The 10,108-nt window shown below is 43.3% G+C and overlaps 1 protein-coding gene across 1 annotated transcript in view; it reads left to right on the forward strand.

Annotated features, from left to right (window-relative positions):
• LOC109639566 (collagen alpha-1(XI) chain-like) overlaps window positions 1-9,502 on the forward strand; it is a 32,984-nt gene extending 23,482 nt beyond the window's left edge. Inside the window, exons 36-66 of the mRNA XM_069529441.1 lie at window positions 215-268; window positions 364-417; window positions 522-629; window positions 830-919; window positions 1,002-1,055; window positions 1,327-1,434; window positions 2,438-2,545; window positions 2,646-2,699; window positions 2,795-2,848; window positions 3,289-3,396; window positions 3,494-3,547; window positions 3,640-3,693; window positions 3,782-3,835; window positions 3,929-3,982; window positions 4,117-4,224; window positions 4,893-4,946; window positions 5,134-5,187; window positions 5,321-5,374; window positions 5,499-5,552; window positions 5,635-5,742; window positions 5,831-5,884; window positions 6,297-6,350; window positions 6,437-6,544; window positions 6,628-6,681; window positions 6,788-6,823; window positions 6,907-6,960; window positions 7,105-7,441; window positions 7,621-7,733; window positions 7,856-7,924; window positions 8,129-8,362; window positions 8,595-9,502. Coding sequence (XP_069385542.1) covers window positions 215-268; window positions 364-417; window positions 522-629; window positions 830-919; window positions 1,002-1,055; window positions 1,327-1,434; window positions 2,438-2,545; window positions 2,646-2,699; window positions 2,795-2,848; window positions 3,289-3,396; window positions 3,494-3,547; window positions 3,640-3,693; window positions 3,782-3,835; window positions 3,929-3,982; window positions 4,117-4,224; window positions 4,893-4,946; window positions 5,134-5,187; window positions 5,321-5,374; window positions 5,499-5,552; window positions 5,635-5,742; window positions 5,831-5,884; window positions 6,297-6,350; window positions 6,437-6,544; window positions 6,628-6,681; window positions 6,788-6,823; window positions 6,907-6,960; window positions 7,105-7,441; window positions 7,621-7,733; window positions 7,856-7,924; window positions 8,129-8,362; window positions 8,595-8,741 — 2,700 coding nt within the window. The 3' untranslated portion in view covers window positions 8,742-9,502. The remainder of the gene's footprint in view (window positions 1-214; window positions 269-363; window positions 418-521; window positions 630-829; window positions 920-1,001; window positions 1,056-1,326; window positions 1,435-2,437; window positions 2,546-2,645; window positions 2,700-2,794; window positions 2,849-3,288; window positions 3,397-3,493; window positions 3,548-3,639; window positions 3,694-3,781; window positions 3,836-3,928; window positions 3,983-4,116; window positions 4,225-4,892; window positions 4,947-5,133; window positions 5,188-5,320; window positions 5,375-5,498; window positions 5,553-5,634; window positions 5,743-5,830; window positions 5,885-6,296; window positions 6,351-6,436; window positions 6,545-6,627; window positions 6,682-6,787; window positions 6,824-6,906; window positions 6,961-7,104; window positions 7,442-7,620; window positions 7,734-7,855; window positions 7,925-8,128; window positions 8,363-8,594) is intronic.
• The last annotated feature ends 606 nt before the right edge of the window (window positions 9,503-10,108 follow it).

Below are 10,108 nucleotides of genomic sequence, written 5' to 3' on the forward strand. Positions count from 1 at the left end.
GAAAGAGGACATATTCTCCATATTCCATGTCAGTGATCCATCAAACTAATTTTGAAGCTGCTCATTTAAAAGTTGCATTGTGCTGTTTTATGAAAATGAGAGTGAAATGTCCTGTACAAAAGAACTTTGTTTGTGCCTCCTCATCTTTAACTTTGATTAACTGCCATTGATTTCTCCCCCTGACCTTGGCGTATATGTCTGTATGTGTGAGTAGGGTCCAGGTGGGAAGGATGGACTTCCAGGTCACCCAGGTCAAAGAGGAGAACCAGTGAGTCATTTATTATTTGACTAATGGCCACACACAAAAACCCTCTCACTGACTCACCAGAATATGATTAACGCACATCATCTCTGTGACTGCAGGGATTCCAAGGGAAGACGGGACCTCCTGGACCTTCAGGTGTTGTGGGGCCACAGGTGAGCTCAACAATGAGAATCACTTGGGTTGTGTAATATTTCTCCAATCTTGTGGTTCATGTCTGTAATGGTGTAATTGACCCAACCACTTGTTTGCCTCTCAGGGCAAATCAGGAGAATCCGGCCCAACAGGAGACCGCGGTCACCCAGGGGCACCAGGGGTACCTGGAGAGCATGGTTTACCTGGGGCTGCTGGGAAGGAAGGTGGAAAGGTGGGTTCATACAGATGTGTCACACAGATCATTTCCTACTTCAGAGACATTATTGGTGTTTTAATTCAACAATCTGGTTTCATGCCTTTGCATAAATTTGCCATTATTTATCAAAGTGAAGATTGAGACCATATTGACAGAATGGCTGAGCTATGCAACCGCAACTGCAACAAGATAATTCTACCTTTTTTTCCCCGTAGGGTGACCCAGGTTTACCAGGGACATCTGGGAAGAGCGGTCCTGCAGGACTGAAAGGATTCAGGGGGAGCCGAGGAGCACCTGGAATTATGGTAACACAGAAACACAGACCGCACTCCAAAGACCAATCACCTGATTTCTTATTTCTCTAAATTAAATATGTGATCTTTTCAGGGGCCTCCTGGTCTGAAAGGAGGATCAGGACCTAACGGACTCCAGGGAAACATAGTGAGTCAGAGTGTATCTGTTTTTCTTCAGTTTATGTTAAGTGTGCTGTCTAAAAGTTATTCATTTGCAATTTAAAAGCATATTTCTTCAGTTTTTAGTATTTTTTTCACTGCAATATTCTAAAAAGTATTTTATCAAAATCAATTACACCATGATTGATCAAATTTAAACCAGTGTTAAAGGCTTTTTTACTCATCCAAACTCATTTGCCTTTGCCATCTCATTACTTACTCTTCATCAATCAGTGCTCACATGTTCTCTATGTCATTAGGGCTCCACAGGCGAGAGGGGCCCTCCAGGAACAGCTGGTGCCATCGGACAGCCTGGTCGGGCCGGAACTATTGGAGGACCCGGACCAATGGGAGAGAAGGGCGAGCCTGTAAATGCATCTAATTCTTTTCATATTTCTTAAATTATGTCTCTCTATTAGAGCTTATTTGCTTTCAGTTATGCTGTATTTCATCGACACACTTTCATTCCTTTAGTACATTCCTTAAGCACTTTATAAGGAAACCCATGCTAATACTAGGTGGAGTCTGCCTTTGTTCTCAAAACTGCCTGAGTACTTGTACCATGGATTCCACAAGATGTTGGAAACATTCCTTTAAGTGTCTGTTGATATGACTGCATCACATGGTTCCTGCAGATTTGTCAGCTGCCAAGCTCCTGTTCATCAAATCCTTTCTATTGATATCAGATCTGGTGACCAGGGAGGCCACTGAAGTTCACTGATGAAACCAGTTTAAGATGTTTTTGGTTCATTATCCCGGTGGAAGTAGTCTTTACAGGATGATTGTGGCTATAAAGGAATGCATGTTGTCAACAACAATACCCAAAAAAGACATTCAAAAGATGATTGATTGGTATTAAAGGGCCCAAAGTGTGTCAAGAAAATATTCCCCACATAAATATATCACCACATCCTGCCTGATCTGGATGGGTCCATGGATTCATGCACTTAAAACCATATTCAGACCCAACCATCTGTGCAAAAACAGAAATCAAGCTTCATCTGACCAGAGTGTTTTTCTAATCTTCAGCTGTCCAGTTTTTGGCCTGTGACCAGAGCAGCCTCAGATTTCTGTTGGTGGTTCACGGGAGTGGAACCTGATGTGGTCTCACCTCAGTTGTAGAGAGGTTGTAGCCTCTCTGTCAGCTTTAACCACTCTAGCCATTCCCCCCCGACCTCTCGTCAGTGTTTCCATCCACTACTGCTTACTGGATTCTTTTTGAATGAACAAATAAGCAGGTCTACAGGTGTCCCTGATAAAGTGCTCGAAGGATGTATGTGACTAGATGGAAACCTATAAAAGTTGTTTTGTCTTTGGATGGATCCGTTGTTTTTTCCGTGTGTGTGTTGAATGTTGGCATTTGTGACTCAGGGAGAGAAAGGACCTATTGGACCAGCAGGTCAGGATGGAGACCAGGGAACTGTCGGAATGCCTGGAGCTACAGGTCCTACTGGACCTCCAGGAGATGATGGAGATAAGGTAAATATGTTTCTCAGTGAGATTGAGAAGCAAAGTAAAAATGTGTTTGTGCGCCATGTGCGGTGGTAATGAATTGTGTTTCTGCTGTGTGTGTCCACAGGGAGAGCAGGGAGGCCCCGGGCAGAAAGGCAGCAAAGGAGACAAAGGAGAAGCAGTGAGTTTACAGTGGGAGACATACACCTATGTGAATTGTATTTCATAATGAGAGCAGCTTTCATTATGTCTCTCTGTCTCTCTCTCTCTCCAAAGGGCCCCTCAGGTCCCACTGGCACTCAAGGGCCTATTGGTCAGCCAGGACTCCCGGTGAGTCTGCTGCTATGTTTTCTGTGTCTTGAAAATGAAAAAACCTCAAATCACAAAGAAGCACAGTTCTATTAAAGAACTCCTGAATGTGGAGAATAACAGTTTTATTTCAATATATTTTATACAGAAGACAAATGTAGGGCTCAGATTGCATTTTCACCCACATCTGGTTCACTTATGATCACTCCCGTCTGAAGTACAGTTCAAAATACTTATCTGATAAAGCAAAGAGTCTCACTGATCAAGTCAGGTTTTTATTTTCCACTTCTGTATGAATTCACCTGCAGGGTGTTGATAACCACAATGTCTGTCAGCCTCTGACCACCTATTCTGTATTGATAAAAAAGAAAAGATACAATTTCATGAAAGCTTTATTCATTTCAAAGTTACAAAAAACTTCTAACTCTTTGTCCTTGTGATTCTCCTGCTCTGTATTGTAGGGTATGGATGGACTGCCAGGTCCCCGGGGCCAGCAGGGCATGTATGGTCCGAAAGGAGACGAGGGACTACGTGGCTTTAAGGGCTCTAGAGGACCAATAGGATTACAGGTGAGATTTGCAATTTGTTCACAAGTCCGACTCCAGATCATCGAATTGGAGTGGCCTTGGAGCTCGACACTAATCCTCTAATCCTGTGTTTTTCAAGGGCATGCCGGGCCTGCCAGGAGAAAAGGGTGAGAGTGGACATGGGGGACTAATGGTGAGATCATTATCATGTTTAAAGATTCATCCTTTATCTTCATCATCATCCATTAATACACATTAATGAATAATTGTTTTTTCTTTGTTTAGGGTCCACCTGGGCAACACGGCCCCACTGGTCCTCAAGGACCTATTGGGGGTCAGGTAAGTCTCACAGATATATTCATGCATCCTCATAAAGTCAAGCACTTGTTTTGAATTAAAAAAATATTTAAATGTGTGTGCTGTACAGGGTCCAAACGGGCGACTAGGAATGATAGGACAGCCGGGTGTTGTTGGAGAGAAGGTAAAAACTGATAACACATTTCAGATGCTTATTAAAATGTTTCCCATATTATCTATGTCTGCATTTCGTACTCTGGATGTGTCTCTGTTTCAGGGGGAGGATGGAGAGGCTGGTGACCCCGGACCAGTCGGTGTTTCAGGAAAGCTAGTGAGTGTGTTTGTTTTTTTAAGAACAACATTCTCAAACTCGCTTCTTCCAACTTCAATGTTAAAGCTTCTTTTACTCTTCCTGTCTGCCTCACCTTTCTCTAACGCTCTCTCTCTGCTCCCTCATTACCTTAGGGAGATAAAGGAGACCAGGGGGAGAAGGGAGATACAGGCCTTCCAGGAGCAGCTGGTCCTCCAGGAGCCAGGGGCCCTTCAGGGGAGGATGGGGCCAAGGGCAATTCTGTGAGAAGCCATTACGTTAAAGCATTACAAACCACTGTACTACTGTGTGAACCTTTATAATATGGTTCAATGAACTTAAGTCAAAGTCATACACACTTTTCACAGTAAAATTAAGTACAGAAAAAAAATGTATATGTTGAACTGAGCTCATAGTTTTACTAAATAGTAAGCAGTAGCTTAATCTAACAGTGATGGACAAAAAACTGAATGATCTTAAATCCTGCTTAATCTAGTTCACTTCTCAGATCTCTGTCACGTCTCTCTATTCTAATGAAATTTATATTTTACTTTGAATTCAGTTGGAAGGTAAGATGTACACCTAGCTCAACAGAGATTTATTTAATCTCTTTAAGCTCTGACTGTAGTGTTACTAATCAAAATAGAAGAAATAAATAAAAAAGACAATGGAGCGGAAAGATCTTATTTCCTTTGTTGATAATTGTTTCTCTTGTATTTCATGAAGATAATCATGAGGAAATAATCAGACTAAGAAGCATTAAACGAAAAGCATCACTGACTTTCGATCAGTTCCTACCAATTACACAGATCTTGCACTGAACTGTCTCCATTTAATGGCTGCTGTGGTTACAGCTCTCTCTTTGTTCAAGAGTACATGATTCAAAACACATTTATAGCCTCCACGTTATTGTTGCTCCTCTCTCCCTCAGGGAGCCATAGGCCTCACAGGTGACCTTGGACAACAGGGAGAAGCTGGACCCAATGTGAGTAGCTGATTTTTCTATTCATCCTATTTTCCCCCTTATAATACTTAAAACAGATCAGTACATCAACCCTCTTCCTTTCCATTTGTTTTTGTGAAAAGACTTCTTCAGCTTAATTTTCTGTTCAAACATTTGTGTATATATATCTAATAAGTTTAACTTTGCACATCTTTCTTTTTCTCATCAGGGTGTGGATGGTCTGCCTGGGTCTAAAGGAGACACAGGGGATCCTGGAAAATCTGTGAGCTCCTCTCCTCTACATAACGCATCATACACTGTGACATCCATGATTTCTTTAATTCATGAGCATTCAGCATGTTGTCATCAAACAACACAATGACTGGCCATGTAACCTGTTTGTGTAAACATCTCAGGGACCACCAGGAGCACCAGGGGAACCTGGACCATCTGGACCTCCTGGACGAAGGGTGGGTGTTTTTGTGTTTGTGCATCAGGGCCTGCACAAACCTTTTTCCTTAATGTATTGTCTGTGTGCGTGTGTGTGTTATTGTGACAGATTAAGGTTAAAATGTTTTAAATGTGGTTCTTCAGGGCCACTTGGGGAAAGCAGGGAAGGAAGGAAAGGCAGGCCTGAAAGGAGTGAAGGTGAGTTAGAAACAACTCTTTGAATATTAACTTCTGAATCTTAACAGTTACTAAGAGTCGCCCTGTTGTCTGTCTGTTTCAGGGTGACCCCGGTTTTGAGGGACCAATAGGGAAAACAGGGCCTGTAGGAGCCCAGGGGCATCCTGGCAGGTCTGGCCCTCAGGGTCTAAGGGGAATTCCCGGCCCTGCAGTAAGTGAAATTGTAGAAAGCACAGAACGAATCAGAGAAGCACTGAAAAGATGAAGGTGAAGAAATCGTTTCTGTCTCTGTGTCTCAGGGTGAGCAGGGTTTAAATGGACCCCCTGGCCAGACAGGACCACCAGGTCCCATGGTAAGCGGACGCTTCAATGATCAATATTTGAAGATTGGAAATGATAATTCCAAATTACATCAAGACTTTGCTTTTTTTTTTTTTGCAGTGATTTAGATGAGAGTATCAATAAAACTCTACAGCCAACATCCACTTAGCTTATCTTAGCAATAAAACTCTCAGACATGAGAGTGGTGTCACTCTTCTAATCCAACTCTCAGCAGGAAAGCAAATAATGTTGAACTGTTTAAAAGAAGAGACAAATTGGGAAATTACTGGCAGTTCGAACAAAATGCTCAGCTGATTTACTGTTGCCACAAAAAAAGAGGACAACCCTTTATCATTAGATCTGTCTCTATCAGAGAAGTAAATTATTTAGATTTTTTTAATATGTTCAAGTTGTGTTTGACTCTGTCGTCCTTCATCTTCTCAGGGTCCACCAGGATTACCAGGACTAAAGGGAGACCCCGGCAAGAAGGGAGACAAGGTACATGGATGCTGTACTCAACTGAATATTTACTCTGCCATTTTACTGTGGCTCTGACCCTGATCTGATTCTTGATGTCTGTGCAGGGTCACGGTGGTTTAATAGGGTTGATAGGGCCGCCAGGAGACATTGGAGAGAAGGGGGACAGAGGACTGCCAGGAAACCAAGGACTACCAGGTCCAAAAGGAGATGAGGTGCTACGAAAAGACTTATTCTGCTCAATCACATGTTAGGTTCTCTTCTTCTGACAACTTGGTTTGTTTGTGTTCAATGTCAGGGTCCAGTTGGTCCATCTGGTCCCCACGGACCCCCTGGCCCCACAGGCCTGTCTGTGAGTACATCTGATCATGTGACTGTAAATTAGTACCATTGTTAGCATAGTTTACTGAGATATTGTTTTCTCCTGTCTCTGTCTCTATCGTCTGTCTCTCTCACAGGGTGCTATGGGTCTAAAGGGCTCTAAAGGAAACCAGGTGAGTGTAAACTGATTATTCAGTGTTTTTACATTAGACTTCTACTCAAACTGAACTCATCTTGCTGTGTGTGTTTGCATTAGGGTCCAATTGGCCCCAGAGGAGACACTGGTTTTGCAGGGCCTCCAGGACCACCAGTGAGTTCTGCTAACAGACAGTTAATTTATCCAAGAATATTACAAACGGCACCTACTTACATTTATCGATGTGAAACTTCACTTGTTTGTCTGCTTTGATTAACTCACCCCCCCGACTGTTTCCTCCTCTCCTCTCGTCTCCAGGGACGGCCGGCAGCAGTGGCAGGAATGGCCCCTCTTCAAGAACGAGGCAGGAGAAGGAGAACCCACACTTCGGTAGATGGTGCTGCACTTGAACAGGAGGAGGAAGAGGCGGTGGACGGTGTAATTGATGGAGGAGAGGAGGAGTGGATGCAGGGCGACCAAGCAGTGCAGGAAAACTGGATGAAGCAGAAGGAGGGCCAAGGCATGGAGGAAGTGTTTGCATCTCTGTCCTCTATGAAAGTGGAGGTGGAGGGTCTGCGTAACCCACACGGGACGTTCCACAGCCCAGCCCGCACCTGCAAGGAGCTCTGGCTCCTCCACCCAGAGCTTCCTAACGGTACTTCATCAGTTCTGTCTGCATGTTGAGACTCTTTCTCTCCTCATCTCTCACGCCTTTGTTTTTTTCTCCATCTAATACAAAGACTAAATCTACATTTGTCACTCTTTGTTGTTTTTCTTATGCCTTCAGAATTCTGAACCCTCTGCACTCGTCTTCCCTCCCCTCTCTCTCCTCAGGCGAGTACTGGATCGATCCCAACCAGGGTTGCCATCGAGACTCCTTCAAAGTGTTTTGTAACTTCACTGCACAGGGTGAGACGTGTCTGCACCCGGACAAGAAGTTCCAGTCGGTTAGTTTTCATCTTTTATTGCTATTAGTTTCATGACTTGGAGATGAAATGAACATTAATTCATATCTAGTAACCTTCTTTGTGTCGATTCAGTGAATTTGAAGCCATTTTTTTGTCGTCAGGTGAAGTTAGCTGCCTGGAAAGGGGAAACGCCCGGCACATGGTACAGTAAATTCAGGAAAGGAAAACAGGTATGGTTTGATCTGAATTGTGTACCAACACCTACGCTTCTGTTTGTCATGTTAGCTTGATGAAATCGAAACATTGTCTGTCTGGTGTTGTAAAATGTTGTAAAAGACTGAATGTGCACACAACTACCTTCTTGCATTATTCATTTCCCTTCTTTATTTGTCCTCGATGTTACACTGACGTTTTGTTCTGCGGCTCTCCTCCAGTTTTCTTACTCGGGGACAGATGGCGTTCCCATTCACATTGTTCAGCTGAACTTCCTGAAGCTGCTGAGCGCCACAGCCAAACAGACCTTCACCTACCACTGCCTCAACTCCGCCGCATGGCTGCACACCGCCACCTACGGCCACGAACATGCACTGCGCTTCAGAGGCAGCGACGGGGAGGAGATGACACATGAGAACACGCATTACATCAGTGCACTATATGACGGATGTCAGGTGAGTAACACACGTGTAGCTCTCCTCACAATAGCACAGACACAGTTATGTGAACGGCCTCGTCTCGTCTTTTGGTCTCGGAAGTGAAATCGGAACGTTAAATAATGATGTCACTTGTCATTATTTATATCATGGACTCGGAGGATTCAGCAGTACTTAATACATTTGAGTTTGAACACATTCACCCCACACGTTGTCAATCGGATTGTGTGATTGTGTTTCTCTGTCACAGACACGCTCAGGGCAGGAGAGGACTGTGTTGGAGTTTGACGCTCCACTCTCCACCACGCTCCCCATCACTGACGTGGCTGTGTCCGACTTTGGAAACGGGAACCAGAAATTCGGTTTCCAAGTCGGCCCGGTCTGCTTCGACGGTTAACTGAGCCAGGGGGCGCTCACGGCGCAGCGAGAGTAATTTAATAGGAAAAATAGCAATGGACATTTTTTTTACATGCAGGGAGAAAACTACTTACAAAGACATACATGATGTCATATATTTATAAGTCGATTTACCTACAACAGTGTTCTTCTTCTAAACATTATTCTTTTATGGACTCAGACTCTGAGTCTCTCATATATTCATCACAAACCTTCTCACAGCCGACTCACATTCTGTGTTTTCATGAGAAGTGCATACTGTACCTGTTCCGACTCCTCAGCAACCTCAGATTCTAAGTGGTGCTCTCACTCGTCCACCCACTTCTGCTCGTGCAATTATCATCAATGCACTTAATTCCCATCGATACATAATCAAACATGGTCGTCTTGACAAATACTAAATGGCCTTGTTTCCACAACCTTCACCCGCCATGCTCTGTCATCATCAAACCTCAATTTGTTTTGTGTTATTTTTGTCTGTTGTTGTAATTGTGTTGTTAGAATTATCTGTACTGTATGTTGGAGTGTAAGTCATCACGGTGCTATTATGTAGCTCCCTGCAGAGTACATTTCTTTGTAAAAGGGAACTGGGGCAGTGCATTTTTTTTTTTTAATATATTGTGAAGCCATGTTTTATATATTTTTTTCAACATAACAAAGAAAAATGTGGTACGTGATTGCCTCAAGGTCTTTCTGTGCATAGTTGTGTGGAGGAGTGACTAACATATTTTAATAAAAGTACATAATGTACATGTAAATTAACCTGAGGAGAATTTAGTGTTATTGATCATCGGAGGACGCAGACACGCAGTTCATGGGTCACCATCTTTGAGAAACATTTCATTCATGTGTGCTGTAAGTGCCTGCCTGTACTGCAGCCAGCCACCAGGGGGCATGCGGAATTCTCTGGCTTCATTTATTTCCACTGTCAGGTAAAATATCCCGTGAATGGGTTTTCATTTTAAGTCTGCCGTTAATTTATAATCACCGCAGCTTGAGCATACATCATTCATATCATTGTCTTCATTCACCCATCATGGTGACCCTCCCTCATCGCCCCTGCCCCTCCGCACAGTGACATCTGCAGCGCGTCTAAAATGGGACATTTCCCATGATGCTGAAACTTTAATGAGCCGAGGCAGATGAACACAGTTCGTCCAGGAGAGTTTAACCACTAATTTTCACAGATTAAATCTGGATGACATGACTTGAACGTGTAACCCGGCCTTTTGGCCTTTTGATTTCACAAACAGAGTGAAAAATTATACTAAGACAACGTCACTGTTTAGTGTCACATACTGAGAAAAACAAAAACCAACTTTATAATCTCACTTCTAATCTTACTTCACCCACAAAACCACAAACTAA

This window comes from Paralichthys olivaceus, chromosome 8 (genome assembly GCF_024713975.1).
Source record: "Paralichthys olivaceus isolate ysfri-2021 chromosome 8, ASM2471397v2, whole genome shotgun sequence".
Classification (NCBI taxonomy): Eukaryota; Metazoa; Chordata; class Actinopteri; order Pleuronectiformes; family Paralichthyidae; genus Paralichthys; species Paralichthys olivaceus.